At 58.0% G+C, this 13,687-nt stretch overlaps 2 protein-coding genes across 3 annotated transcripts in view; one reads left to right on the top strand and one right to left on the bottom strand.

Annotated features, from left to right (window-relative positions):
• On the bottom strand, window positions 1–3,160 carry MSS51 (MSS51 mitochondrial translational activator). Its single transcript, XM_076350794.1, has 6 exons — window positions 2,843–3,160; window positions 2,341–2,496; window positions 1,971–2,095; window positions 1,191–1,754; window positions 573–666; window positions 1–483 (listed from the first exon to the last, which is right to left on the bottom strand). The coding sequence occupies exons 1-6, from the start codon at window positions 3,133–3,135 to the stop codon at window positions 207–209; spliced, it is 1,509 nt and encodes a 502-aa protein (XP_076206909.1). The 5' UTR covers window positions 3,136–3,160; the 3' UTR covers window positions 1–206.
• Window positions 2,407–13,687, top strand: part of CFAP70 (cilia and flagella associated protein 70) — a 25,980-nt gene continuing 14,699 nt past the window's right edge. The window contains exons 1-10 of one of the 2 annotated variants that reach the window (XM_076350792.1): window positions 2,407–2,444; window positions 4,691–4,826; window positions 6,848–7,034; window positions 7,350–7,445; window positions 7,689–7,768; window positions 8,776–8,952; window positions 9,352–9,534; window positions 10,005–10,096; window positions 11,208–11,307; window positions 12,268–12,402. In XM_076350792.1, coding sequence (XP_076206907.1) covers window positions 2,437–2,444; window positions 4,691–4,826; window positions 6,848–7,034; window positions 7,350–7,445; window positions 7,689–7,768; window positions 8,776–8,952; window positions 9,352–9,534; window positions 10,005–10,096; window positions 11,208–11,307; window positions 12,268–12,402 — 1,194 coding nt within the window. In that variant the 5' untranslated portion in view covers window positions 2,407–2,436. The remainder of the gene's footprint in view (window positions 2,445–4,690; window positions 4,827–6,847; window positions 7,035–7,349; window positions 7,446–7,688; window positions 7,769–8,775; window positions 8,953–9,351; window positions 9,535–10,004; window positions 10,097–11,207; window positions 11,308–12,267; window positions 12,403–13,687) is intronic. The other variant, XM_076350793.1, reaches the window with a different exon arrangement.

Here is a 13,687-nt window from a genome sequence, read left to right on the forward strand (position 1 = left end):
CCGGCTGCTGGCGGTGGTTTATTCGGCTCCGTGGAGGGATGCCATGCCTGTGCCGTACTTGTGCCGGGGTGCCACGTTCCCTGGGACTGGATGTGTGTGGCAAGGGATGGCTGGATCGCTGATCTCGGGATGGGGAGCCGGGGTCCTGGGACGGGGTAGCGAGGGGCTGGGGGTCGGGTAGGCAGGACGGCGCTGGCTGCAGGGGGTCAGCCCAGCCCTGGGGCGATGCCCCCAGCCGTGCCGGCAGCACTGGGCTCCCCTCTCTGCCAGCCATCACCGTCCTCCAGCGCCTCGGCAGCCGGCACAGCTGACGCCACCGGCCCCAGCAGGGCGATGTAGTAGGAGCTGCAGTAGACGGGCGCCTTGTTGGGGCTGGAGTAGACCTGCTCAGGCCGGAGCGAGGCGAAGGGGTTGGCGGCATAGCCCATGATATGCGTCTCGAGCTCCACCAGGATCTGCAGGGAGGACTTCAGCTCCTGCTCGCTGCCGGGAGAGGGGGAGGACGGGCCCCGTTACCAGCCGGCTGTGCTGGCACGCTGCGGGGGGGAGGGGGGGAGCGGGACCGTGCTCACCTGTAGACGGTGAAGAGGACGGGCAGGCAGTAGTCCCGCAGCAGCAGCAGGGTGGGCAGCCAGCCCGCCAGCAGGTCTGGGCAGGCGTGGAAACCTGTGGGGACACGGCGGTGAGGGTCCCACCTCTCTCCCATCCTGTCCCGGCCCCGGGGGAAAGATGGCTTTAACGGCAGCCACTCCGTGCTGGAGACCCCGGGGTGCACGGTGATGCTGGCAGTGGGGCTTGGCAGCCCTTGGCAAGGTGGGTTCCGTCTCCCCACCAGCATGAGGGGCATCCCCGGCTCTGGGTCCTGGGCTGAGCCACCGCACCGAGACCTGAAGGCAGGGACCCCTTTGGGTGCTGCTCGCACCCGCTGACCGGCAGGTGGGTGACACAGGCAGGACGCTGAGTGCCTGGGGGGGATGAAGCAGCCGAGCCCCAGGGGGTCACCCTGGCTGCTCTGGCTGTGCGGGGTGGCCCATTGTGGCTTAGTGCATGGCCGTGGCAAGACCCGGGCACATCCTGAGCCCCCAGTGGTGCTGGGGCACTCGGGGTCTGCCCTGTACCCTGCCAGGGACGTCCCACTCCGGGCAGCGGGGTGGCGAGGGTCCGGGCCCCTCCACAGTGCGGGCACTCACCCGGGTGAAAGCCCACCACCAGGTCGGGCCGGGCGGCCAGCTTCGTCTCCACGTGGCTTTCCCAGAAGTCATGGTACAGCCCTTTGTAGCTGCTGAGATAGACCCTTCCCCGGGGCGCTGGCGCAGCCAGGGGTGGCCTCATGACGGGTCCGTCGACCACGTCCACCCCCACCATCACCACCTCCACGCCCCGGTGCCCCGGGAACATCCGCGTCAGCTCGTCGTAGTCCGTCAGCCGGGTGTTGAGGGTCTCGACGTGGGACGCCCCCACCACGTGCACGGTGAGGACCTTGGCCAGGGGGTCGATGCCAAAAAGCCGCAGCCCCAAGCCAATGGTGAGCGGCCGCGAGTGGAAGTCAGTGACCAGCCGCCGGACGGATTCACGCAGCTCCCCGTCCTCCGGCCGGGGCTTCCCAGCGTTGGCCCAGAGGAGGGTCATGTACCGCCCGGCCAGGACGGCGCCCAGCTTCTCCTCCAGCTGCTCCTGCATGGAGAACCAGTCCTCCCAGCCCTCCACGTCCCAGGCGGGTTTTGTCCAGGTCTCCGTGGGGAAGGGGATGTCTCCTGGGGGGGGGGGGGTTAGGGAGAAGCGTTGGGGGTCGCAGCGGTGGCCCCACAGCCCAGGCTGCCCGTCCCACCCGGGCTGCGGGGATACTGGACCCAGCTGGGGGGGGCTGGAGCCAGGAGGAGGGTCCCCACATCCCTCCATGGGACTCGTGCAGCCGGTCAGTCAGGCTGGACGGGGGACACGTGGGGCGGTAGCAGTGTCCCCTGCCCCACCTGTGAAGACAAGCCACTCCACCAGCCGGTCCAGGGCCACCAGCTTCAGCTTCTTGCAGAATTTCTTGTGCAGCGGCCAGTTGGCACGCTGGCACGCCACGCCGCAGTAGTACACGTTCTGGCACCTGGGGAGAGGGGCAGTGTGCCCAGCCGCGGGGTGGGGGGGGGGGGCAGGATCTGGCCTGCCGAGCCTGGCTCCCTGCCACCCCCTCCCAGGGCTGCGTCACTGTTTTGGAGGTGCCCTGCGGCTGGAGGTGGGCGTCGGGGCAGGACACCCCCGGCTTCACCCCGGCCACCGGGCTGGAAGCGAGGGGACGGATCCGGCCCTGTGCCGTCAGACCACCTCCCCCACCCCCCCACCCCCCCATACCTCTTGCATCGCCGGAGGCTTTTGGGGTCAGGGAGGGCATCGGGGAGCTTCTTGCACTCGGCGCAAAACTTGAAGGTGTCCTCCATCTTATGGAACATGTCGAAGTAAGTCCGGATGCCGAAATCGCTGCCGCTCTTCCTCCCATCCATGGCAGACCTGGAGGTGTTGGGGGGGGGGTGTGAGCAGGATCCAGCCCACGCTGGTCCGCCGTCACGGCGGGGCTGACGTCCTCCCTCCGAGGCTGCCAGGATCTTTAGCTCCAGCCAAGAGCATCCTGCCCCAGGCTGGGTGCAGACAGGGAGCCGGGGAATGGGCTGGTGGAGGGGTGCGCCCAGAAGCCCCGTCAGAGCACCCCGCGTGCGGGCGAGCTGGGAGGGTGGGATGAGCCAGGGGAGATGCTCCAGGTTGGGACACACACACACACACACGCACGATGCTCTGGCCAGGGGGGCGGGGGGGGGGGAACATGCACCCGTGGGAGCACCCACGGGTGCTCACTCACTTGTAGTCCTCGTAGCTCTTCATGTTGAGCTTCTGGAGGATGACGTGGGACAGCCCCGGCACATTGCGGTCCATGGCCTGGAAGCCCAGCGAGTCCACGTCGGGTCCCCTCGCCGCCGGCTCCTCCGCGGGCTTCTTGGGGCGGACGGTTTTGGGGGCAGCGCCTGCATTTTGCTGGGCCACGGTGGCTGCGGGAGAGAGGGGTGCAGGCGAGGGGGCCGCTTCGTGGGTACCCGGGTGCTGCCGGGGTCCCCCGCGCCGCCCGCCACCCCCGCGCCGTCTCCCGCCCGCCATCCTGCTGCTCGTCCCCGGCCACGCCGGACGGAGGACGGAGGAGCTGGGTGATGCCAGGCAGCCCCGGCGCGTGTCCCGCTGCCGGGGAGGGAGGGCTGCGCTCAAATGTCAGCCCCGAGAAGATAGCGGCGGAGGAGAGCGGTCGCGGCCCTTCCGGCAGGAATCGGATAGCAGAGCTATTCTGGTCATCCCCTCCCAGGGAACGGGCCAACCCGCTCCGGGGGTCCGGCACCCACCCCGAAAGCCAGCAGCAGCGGTGGGGTCCCCCAAAACACCTTTTTCCCTGGAGCTGCCCCCACCCCCCCCCCCGGGGCAAGCAGGGGCAGCTGCCCCCCACCCCCAGGACCTTGCTCCACACCTCTCCCCTCTGTCCCCGCGGGGCTTGCCAGCCCCCCACCGCGAGGCCCCTGCCCCGGCCCGGCCTGCGGGGACCCCCACTCTCCCTCAGGGCCCTCAGTGGGGTGCAGGCGAGCGGCTGGGTGGGCACCGCAGCCTCTGCCAGGAAGGGGAAAGGGGCCAGGAGCGGGGCTGGAGCAGCAGCTGGGCTCCCCAGGGGCACGCCAGGCTGCAGGGAGGACACGGTGCCCCTGCAGCACCACCCCAGCCGAGCCGGGTGGGGTCGGGGGGACCACCGCCCCATGGAGCGCCCCACAGGGGCCCGGTAAGGGCTGCCCACACCCATCATGGCGGCGGCGGCTTCACGGACGCGCCCCCCCCCGAACACGTGGTGCAGAGCTGGGGTCTCGCGAGGCTGCGGGGCCTCGCGGGAGCAGCTGCGTCGCCGTGGTTACGTGACGCGGGCCCCTCCCCCGAGGCAGGTAGGCCGCGGGTTCGCGCCCCGCCGCCGCCCCGCGCCCCCGGCGGCCTCCTGGGGCCGGTGCGGTGAGGGGTGAGGGGCTGCAGGCCGCACCCCGAGGCGTGAGGGCCCCCGGGCCCGCCGGTCGCGGCGGGAGGCCGTGCTGTGGCAGCTGCCAGCCTCGGGGCGGACGCCGGTGCCCCGCGCCCTGGCTGGGGTAGCTGGGGCCGGGGGAGCTGGAGGCACCCGGGTGCGGTGGGGTCACAGGGGCGTCCCCGGCCCAGCCGTGTCTCCGGAGGGATTTCACGCCGGCCGGGGCAGAGGTGCCGCAGACAAACCTGTGGTGATGGATGGAGCCAGGTCCCCCCCCGGGGGTGTGTGGGGGCCGCGTGGGGACGGGCTGGCAGCCGCAGGCCTTGGGCCCCCCAGCAACGGAGAGCCCCGGGGCCGTACCCTGCGCTGGGGAGAGCCCTGCCGAGGGCAGCCTGCCACGCCGAACCCTTCCCATGTGCACAGAGGAGCTGAGAGCTGCAGCTGGGTTACATTTACAGAGGCGGATAACTTTCACGTTACATTTCTCCCTGTCTTCCCCCCGCCCCTCACAAAAGATTCGTCACTGACGAGACCCTGCACCTTCGGTGGTGTTTTGACAGCCAAGCCCCGGATAGTGCTAGCAGCCACGGCTGCTGTGTCCTGCAGACGTTTCTGGGAGAGGGATAGAGCAGTTTCACGTTTCTTTCCTCATTCTTTTTCCTGCAGAGCCATGGAGGTCCCTGTGGGGCTGTCTGCCGGAAAGGAGTCCTCTGCCTTGCCCGCTGCTGCAGCTCTTCCCAGCGAGTCACAACCGCCACCAACAAAACCAGTGCAGATCACAGTAGTGAAGGCGCAGGACCTGGTAAAGTTCTGAAAATGTCTCTGCTGGTTTAATAAACGAGGCCAGGGCGATGCTGTGTGCTGTGATCCCCTTCGAGAGCGGGTGTGGGGTGATAAGGCTACAGGAAGGAGCGGTGAGAATATCGGGGACTCAGTGATGCCACACTGTGGCTCCTTCCTCCTCCCCGCTGAGGGCTTGTTCGCACAGAGTAAAGGCTTGTGATTCGCATAGCTTGGGGAAACGCACCTCCTCAGCAGCAGTCCAGAGACGCTGTGTTGAAATGTCTCTCTCTGCCTAACTGTATGTAAATGGCAGCTTTTTTTAAGCAAAACACAGTGAAGATGTGTATCAGTGAGACCAATGCCTCTAAAAAGATCCGACCTTGGATATAAAGGCAGATTTTCATCCCAGCTACAGCGGTTTAAATCGTATTGAAACCAACAGGGTGGCTCTAGTTTTAAAAAGGCGGTGGTTCCAGTGCAGTTACAGGGCAAGACTACGAGCTGGTTCCGATCAAACCATGACTACCGTGATTTCCATGTGCTGCGTGATACACCCAGCTGTCCTTAAAGTCTTCTAGAGGAACTGGCATTTAGGAGGGAATGCGGAGGAGAAGCTCAGCTACTGCTGCAAGCAGAAAAACGCAAATCCCTGCTTCTGCTCTAGCAGCAGACAAAAAAAGCAAACCAAAAGCACCTGCCTGGTTTTTCGAGGTTTTTACGCTGTAGTATTTGAGTACCTCTCACACCAATAGATTCAGCAATCAGCATCTTAGGCAAGAATTTAAGGTGAGAGGAGGGAAAACAATGCTGAAAATAATAAACAGGCGGACCGATTGCATCCGGAGTATTGCTTTGTGGTTCTGATTGCTCCGTCTTAGAAAGGCTATGGCAAAGGAGGGAGGGTTACAAAGGTGCAATAAGAACAACAATATGAAAAAAATTCCAGCTATAAGAAGTGTGGAATCTCCTTAATTAGAGGTGATGTAGAGAAGGATGAGAGAGGAGTCTAGGATAATTAATGGTGCAGAGAAAGGTTGATTGGATTCTTCTGTTTAGCCGTTCATAGAATATATGCTCAAGGAGACAGTCAGAAGGACTGAAAATTAAAACCAGATGAATGAAATCTCTTTTTGTGCAAGAGCCAATATGGAACTAATTACCCCGGTGACACGGGGAGAGGGAGCTGAGGGAGATGCCTGCGGAGGTTAGGCACCCCTGTGGCTCAGGACTAAACAAAAGCCGGGTTTGGGTACAACGGTCCTCGTGTTCAGGGCGGCAGCCGCTCTTCCCTGGACGGAGAAGTAAACCGTGTTTCTCCTTCAGGGAGGCTCTTCGGTGACTGCCTGTCTCAGCACTTCTTGCGCTGCTGTGGAGGTGCCCGGCGCTGCCCGCTTGGCCAGGGCTGCCCGGGCAAGCGGATCCCCACTGCGACATGCTGTGCTCTCACCATCCCTTTTCACCCGTGTTTAAGCCCCTCTGCAGAGACGTTTTAAAATTCGAACCTCCTCATCTCTGCTTAAAGCAAGTGGCATGAAGGTGGTGTAACAGCAAACTGCAGCTCCCCAAAGAGCTTGCTGGAGCCCTTCTTTGATTGCAGGGCATTCTGCAGCCGCGCGATATACACAAGTGTCCTGCGAGCTCAGCCATGTAGCTCAGGAGCTACTTTCTTAGGAGATGACAAAAGTCTCAAGCTTCCTGGAAGCCCAATAATATCAATGGGGTGTTTGGGGATTTGCTTTAGATGTGTCTTTCATTGCCTTTCCTGGGGTGAAGCCTCATCTCTCCTGCCACAGCTCTTGATAATCCTTGGGGCATCACAGCGTGGCGGAGCAGGAAATTTCCCTCCTAAAGACAGGGAAGGGTGAGGTCTCAGCACGGCCAAAGCTCTGCTCCCCTTCCCCATTCCTGGAGTGGAACAGCCAAAGACCCCTACCAGTGAACCCTGTCCTGGGCGCTGATCCGAGCTGCCTGCCAGAGGCAACTTTGATCCCGGGCCTGTTGCTGCAGAGCCAACTGCTTCATGTGCTCTTTGTTTGACAGAAAACTATCAAAAGCGACGTGTCAGTTACTTTGGTGCGTGCGGAGTACAACGGGGCGCTCTTGGGAGACTCCTCCAAGACTGATGTCTTGCCAAACGGGACAGCAAACTATAATTTCACGACCAGCTTTGAGTGCAGCCCCGATGGGCCCAACTCCTTGGATGACATTGCGCAAAAACCTGTGCTCTGTAAGTACCTGATGCTGAACCTCCCTCCTCGGAGGTGGGTGCTGTCAGCTGCTCTGCCCTGCCTGCCTGCCGCAGGAGTCACTCGTTCAAGAATAGCACTTCAGCAGCAGCGGTGGGGGGGTCTCGGCACTTCTGTTCCCATCTCTGCCAGCTGGAAGAATCCCCTTTCATGTTGGCCTGCGCTCCTTGGCTTCGCTGTTCTTGTCGGCCTTGGGAGATGAAGGAGGAGCACGTGCCAGAGCTGACACAGACCCTGAACTTCTGGTCTGAAGCTGTCTGAGAAACTCCAGCAGCTCCTCTCTTTTATCTCTCTAGTGACAGTGATGGAAGTGTTGCAAAGGGAGAAGAGACAGAAGGAGAAGACCGTGCCTCTTGGCCAAGCTGTGGTGGACCTTCTACCCCTGCTGCAAGGTACAAACATTGACTTGCGCAGCCTCCGTAACCATTTCTTACTCCCTGGCACGTTTTGATCTTTGCTTATGGACCCCTGACTGTGACGTACCTCCTTTTGACAAAACGCACTTCATAGCATCTGTAGAAAGCTGGGTCCGGGGGAAGAGGGGGCGACACCAGTAGCTCAGCGTTAGGAGTTAGGCCATGATTTCTCTGCAGAGGGTCTCACTTTATGCTGTTCTCGTTCCTGTTTCTTCCCAGGACAGTGTTCATTTAAGGTCTCGGCTCCTTTGTATGCAGTGCCTACCTCGCCATCAGAGAGCCTTCAGCTGGAGGCCAAGGTATGTGGAATTTGGAACTGTTCCTTCGCTCATTTGGCTCTCTGCTGCTTTTTAATGGGAAGGCAAGCATGACTCAGCCGCCTAGCTCTTCACGGATATGTTACGGCCCTATATGTTACAAGCTTGGAGGCCTTTCCTACTCCCTTTGACGTCTGTCCCTAGTTGCCTATGATAGGTGAGGTCGTGCTAGGAAATGTTAATGTGTGCAGCTACCAAATTGCTCTGGAAAAAGCATTCAAGATGGAAAGCACAGTGCTGAAAAATCAGAAAAAGACAAAGGTGGAGTTACCTGCCCAACTATCAGTCTTCCTTTTTGTGGATAAAATGTCTCAGAGTCCATTATTGTACAAGGTCTGACTGCCTTTCCTGCAAGGCTCTTATTCCTTCAGCCGGTTGAAAAGTACCCAGTGAATGAAGCGGGGCATGAAGTATGAGACTGGGAAAATGTGTCTAATTTTGCTCCTGAGTCTGCCTGCAGCTAGCACTGCGAGTGAACTGGAGGGGCGGATATCGCATTAACTTTTCTGTATTTAAGAGGTGTTACATAGTAAGCAAAGCAGGGGGGCGCCCATCAGGGAGGAGAGATAATAAATGCTGACCAGCTGGTTTTTCGTTGCACACCATCCATCCAGGTAATTAAAGACCGTACACGGCGCGTGGAGGTAGGGCAGAGGCGAAGTGTGGCCCTAGCTTTGGCATGCTCTGAATCACCAGGGGAAAATCATTGTTTTCCACCCCTGATGTTCTTTCTCCCTGGCTCGTTTTCGGAGGCCCTTGGGGCATATGCCGTGCCTCAAGCAGGCTCCGATTTAAACAAACAAGTATCACAATTCAGACAAACTGATCATGAAATTCCTTTCCTGTGCTGGTCTGTTTTCTTTTACATCTGAGGTGAGGAATAAGATAACGTGATACATTCTGGCCTTGGGTTTCTGCTTGCTTATCCCTCAAGAGCAGGAGAGTTACAGTTGTCTAGTTACTGGCTCCACTTTATCCTTGTCTCACAGGGTGGCCTTGAAGTGACAGTGTGCACCGAAGAGCCCCTGCTTTCTGCAGCGCAGCTTTCAGACGGTAACCTTCTGAGCGTCACGCTGGAGGCAGCTTATTCTGTCCCCGAAGCGTTTGCTCCCACCGGACCCCTGCAAAACTACATGGCTTGCTTGCAAGTGCCAGCAGTTGGGGAGGTGAGCATTGGTCCAGGCACGGTGAGAGGGGTTTTGGCTGCTACAGAGTGGATTGTTCTCCCACACTACGCACCGTGGAACAAGCGTCCAGGCCCGTGGGGCGTACAGCTCCTGTGCTTTTGCAACAGCAGTGTTTGTTGCGAGTGCTCAGGGTCTCTGTGGCGTGATGTGTTTCTTTAACACAAACGAAGGTCTGCTTGGCAAGATTGAAACTGGCAGGTTTTTTTTCCACGTGGCTATTTATTTTTCCTCCATTCTTTGTATGCGTGTGGTGGAGTGTGTTTTCCAAGCCAGGGCCCTGCACTGCTGCTTTGCTTTGTTAGACGCAGCTCAGAGCAGCTGGCACTTGCTCCTGCTCATGTTGGAATAGCAAGTCCTTTCATTCTCACGTCTCTCTAGAAGGAATTCCCCCTGCTCTTCAAGAATGGCATCCTGAAGCTTGCTGGTGAAAAAGAGCCATTACCCCGGCCCAAAAAATGGCCCCTTGCTAACATCGTGGCCCCTGGCGCTCTGAGCATACCCAACTCCTTCATCGTTGGTGGTCCCTATGAGGATGAGGATGGAGAGCTCAACAAAAGAGAGGTGAGGAAGGACCGGCAGTGTCGTGGCTGGAAGAGAACCAGCAGGTCCCGCTGAAGGGACTGACAAAGTCTTGCAGAGACTTGTTATGGGAGGAAGGCGGGTGGTCGGTCCTCTGCGCAGTGTCCAGACACCGAGATGGTTCCCCTGGGACAGCGGGCGTGCTAACTCGCCACGGGAGGGTTCCCTAGGGTGCATGTTGCAGGTCTGGTCCCCAGAAAGCTACCCACTCCTGAGCTGCTGGGCTGGGAGTTGTATTATCTCCTTGTGAGCCAGGCTCTTAATACTAACGGGCTCTGGTGTCTGCAGGGAGGGCTGCTAACTTACTCTGCTAGGATGGCCTGGGTATGGTGAGTTGCACGCCTCTGTCTGACTCACGTTCTCTCCCAGGGAACATTTTTGGGCATGATTTGGGGATGATGCAGGCTGTGGAGATTGCTGTCCTGGCTCTGACCGCGTGCTGTTTCTCACAGGACAAGGAATTCAGGATCCAAGCAGAAAGCATGAAGAGAATCGTATGGGACATGGAAAGGCGTTGTTACCTGGATCCCGCTGCAGTAGTCAGGTAAGGGACCTGAGAACCTCCCTTCCAGCACGGAGCGGGGGGGGAGAAACCACCCCAGAACGCACTCAGCTGAGTGACCTGAGGCAGGGAGCAGCAACATGCAGGTGCTCTCGGACCTCTTACGTGGTCAAACCGTGGCTCTGCCTTGCCTCCCATGGCTCCTATGGCTGTCTGTTGGCCAAAGGTGTTCACGTGAGCAAGGGAGCAGCTAACTGCCTTTAATTGCTGGCAGCAGCTTCGTTCTGCTATGGTGGGAGAAGATGAATTGGCTGTAGTTGCTGTCTCCAGGCCGTAAATGCTCGCTCATGCTGCCAGCAACTGGAGCTGGTGACTGTTCCCTCCATGGTTTGAAGGAAGGGGCAGCAGAGTTATGGTGAGCAGACATGGAGTAGGGTGGCCCACACAGCTCTCCTCTGAGCTGCTAATTAAGTTTTGCTGAATGCCCAGTACATTAAAATCCTTTCTCTCCGCTTGGGCACTCTTCATTTGCTTTTTTTATTGGATAAACGTTACCTTTAGCAGCTCCAGATATGCTCAAGATCAGGATAAGTATCCCATTTCTCTTTGAATCCTGCTACGTTCTTGGCCTCGGCTGCATCACGGCTGTGACTTTCACAGCCAAATTACTCCTCGTGTGGAAATACTCCCTTCTATCTGGTTTGATTTTTTTATATTTTTTTCCCCCTACGCTTTCATCAGCCTGCCTGCTGGTTTCAGGCACATTGAATGGGAGCTCGGGGTCCCCTTGCTCTGTGCAATTCAGGATTTATACCAAAGTTAATCATGTTCCTTCTTATTTGTTTCATTTCTGAAGCAACCAGGGGAGCAAGAAAACCTAGTGTGTTGCTCTCACAGTTGTTTTATAGCTGTTTGTGCCATAAATGCACACAGCAGTGGATGGAGAAGAAAATGTACCAAGCCTGCCCCAAAGCACGTATGTTCCAGTGGCCTGAGGGTGCTCGCTGTATCTCATGGGAGTGGGCAGGAGCAAACCCAAGGGGGGATGCTTTGGGGCTGCTGGGGCAGAAAGGAGGGCAGCCTGGCTCTCCAGCTTGGTTTCTGCATCTTCTCAGTGCCCTCCTTTGTGTTCAGTGCCCTCCTTTGTGCTCAGCCTGCAGAAGCGCATTGCGGAGTGCCGGTACTGGCCCGTGGAGGTCTGCAGGATGTCTGCGGTCTCATCCAGCAAAGGGAAAACCAGCAAAGCTGACAAGGTAAAAGTGGGGAGGGATATGTTGTTCTGGCTTGTGGAGCAGCACTGCGTTATCGAGCATTTTCCTTTCAATGCCTTTGTAATACCAAAACCAGCCTTGAACCAGCCAAAGCGAGTCAGAGAGCCAGAGCCTTTGTAAAGGGATTAATCGGCCTTATAGAGCTGTTAAATAGACAAAGGATAATATTTTTTCCTTATAGCATACAGAGCTCTTGCTGACGGTCTGCGGTAGCTCGGTGGAAAGGGGTCAGGGAGAGGGTGCTTTCTGAGAACTAAGGTAATTCACTGAGCTTATCTTCAGCCAATGGGGTTTTGGAACATCTTGAAGAAATTCATGCCTTCTTTCTCGGGGTGTAAATAAGTTACGCTTTTGCACATAAATTGGGGTGGTTCAACAAAGAGACAGCCCCTTAGCTAATGGTTCTGTTCCTGGCGGCTGGTCATGTGAGAGCTCCTAATCTGTTCCAGGGCAAAGTCCTATAAGTTGTTATAAATCCCTTTCACCACTCACTGGTGCCAGGATTTTGCAGCTCTGATGGAGATCCTTCTCCCTTACCCTCACCAGTCTGCTGCTAGCCCAGACTCTCAGACCTCCTTAGCTACCTGATTCCTGTCAAACCTGAGATGCACAGCTCTGGTAGGGTCGCTTGGATTTCTAACCACGCGGTTGATAATTTTGCAGCTGTATCTCAAAAAGACCGTCCTGAGGAACGGCACAGCGTGGGTATTAGGGAGAAAAGCCGCCCTGCAGGGATTGGGATAAAATTGATATTCTGCATATCGAATGACTCCGGTGTATTTGTCCAGGTTGTCTCGGCTGTGTGCCAGTGACAGAGAGCTACTGGCTCGTCAGGTGCATCAGTTTGCTGTGTGGCCTCTTCTTAATGGGATCGGTGACCTTGTTTCATTAAAGAGAATAACAGTCCGTTCAGTATCTCAGTCCCTTGCTCTGTGTTTCCAGGGAGATGAGGACAAGCAGATTTTCTTCCATGGCGTGGCGTATGTCAACATGGTGCCTTTGCTGTGCCCCGGTGTGAAGCAGATCCGAGGCGCTTTTCGTGTCTTTACCTACCAAGACAGTGAGGTGTTCGAGAAGGTGAGAGCAGACCAGACAGCCAGGCTCCACTCCAGCTCTGCAGCTGTGTTTGCACCGAGCGGGGTTGGGAGCAGGCAGCGTGGGCAGCGTTGGTACTCGGAGGCTGGCTCTGAAACTTCACTGCCCTTCTGGTGACAGAGAAAAATAATGAGACAAGCTTTTAGGCGCAGACTCCTCAAAGGCAGGGGATTTCTGGGCGTGCGGGAGCAGGTTTGGGGGCTGAGAAAGGCTCTGAATCTCACTCCACTCCCTTCTCTGCCAGCAGCTGAGCAGGGAGAGCTGTAAGAACGCTCCTCTCTCCCCAGTCTGGAACACGGGCAGATGAACTGCATTGCTGGGAAGAGCAAACAGTGGCTCTAAAAGGATAGCGTTACCCCAGGCAACAACCAAAAAAGCTGTCACTGGAGCTCTTTCAGCTGTAGCTCATGGAGGTTTATTTGTCTTTGCGTTTCCCCCCCCGCCCCGTTACTAACGGTGACAGTTACATCTCCATTTTCCCACAGCACTCTCGGAACAGACCTGAGCTTGTTTCAGGAGGGCGGATGCACAGCCTGGTTTTTCTGCCCACAGACGCCGTAGTGCTGCTGTCCAGGCCGCAGGAGCCGGGTGAATTACAGCCCTTCTCCCTGGCTCCCTGCTCCCGCTGGCTGTTGCAAAGCAGGGCTAGGCACCCAGCTGTTTGCTGGTCTCCGCTTCGCCGCCGTGATTAACGGCCTCTTGGCTGCATGGTATTCCTTGTCCTGTAGCATTTGTCTGTCGCAAGCGAAGTGACACATGCTCTCTCTCTCGTTCTCATTCTCTGGTTTTGTGGATGCTTTGGGCTGCTCCTTGGCCTTGGTCTAGACGGTCTCGGTATGGAGGCTCCATCCTCTCCCCAGCATCCCCTCAGTTCTTGCTAGCCCATGTAACGGTGACGGCTGGGAGGGAACCGCCTGTCTAGGTGGTCAAGCAGTGTGTAAACAGACAGTCTGAAAAACCTGTTCCTTGCAATTCACTGACCTGTGTCAGGGAAGCTGCTCCACACCGGAAGGTGAGCCAGGAGCCGAGAGTCACTGCAAGGCAGGCGGGGGCACCCAAAAAATTGCAGAGCAGACCTAGTGAGAGTAGCCAGATTCATTAACGGTCCACATCGCCAGGCAAGTCCATAGCCATGAGGCAGGTCCAGGATCAAGCCAGGAATTTAGGCCGGTGGGTCAGGATTGGGGCAGCATGGGGCTGGGCTCCAGCAAATCTACCACATAGCTCAGGCAAGAATCAAGGGCCAGCACCGCAGTGAAAATGAAGC

This window comes from Aptenodytes patagonicus, chromosome 13 (genome assembly GCF_965638725.1).
Source record: "Aptenodytes patagonicus chromosome 13, bAptPat1.pri.cur, whole genome shotgun sequence".
Taxonomy (NCBI): Eukaryota; Metazoa; Chordata; class Aves; order Sphenisciformes; family Spheniscidae; genus Aptenodytes; species Aptenodytes patagonicus.

Coding starts and splice junctions, on each gene's coding strand:
- MSS51 (XM_076350794.1), bottom strand. CDS start 3,135: ATGGCGGGCGGGAGACGGCGCGGGGGTGGCGGGCGGCGCGGGGGACCC. Junction 2,497..2,842: donor AAGAGCTACGAGGACTACAA/GTGAGTGAGCAC, acceptor CAACACCTCCAG/GTCTGCCATGGATGGGAGGA. Junction 1,755..1,970: donor GGAGTGGCTTGTCTTCACAG/GTGGGGCAGGGG, acceptor CCCCCCCCCCAG/GAGACATCCCCTTCCCCACG.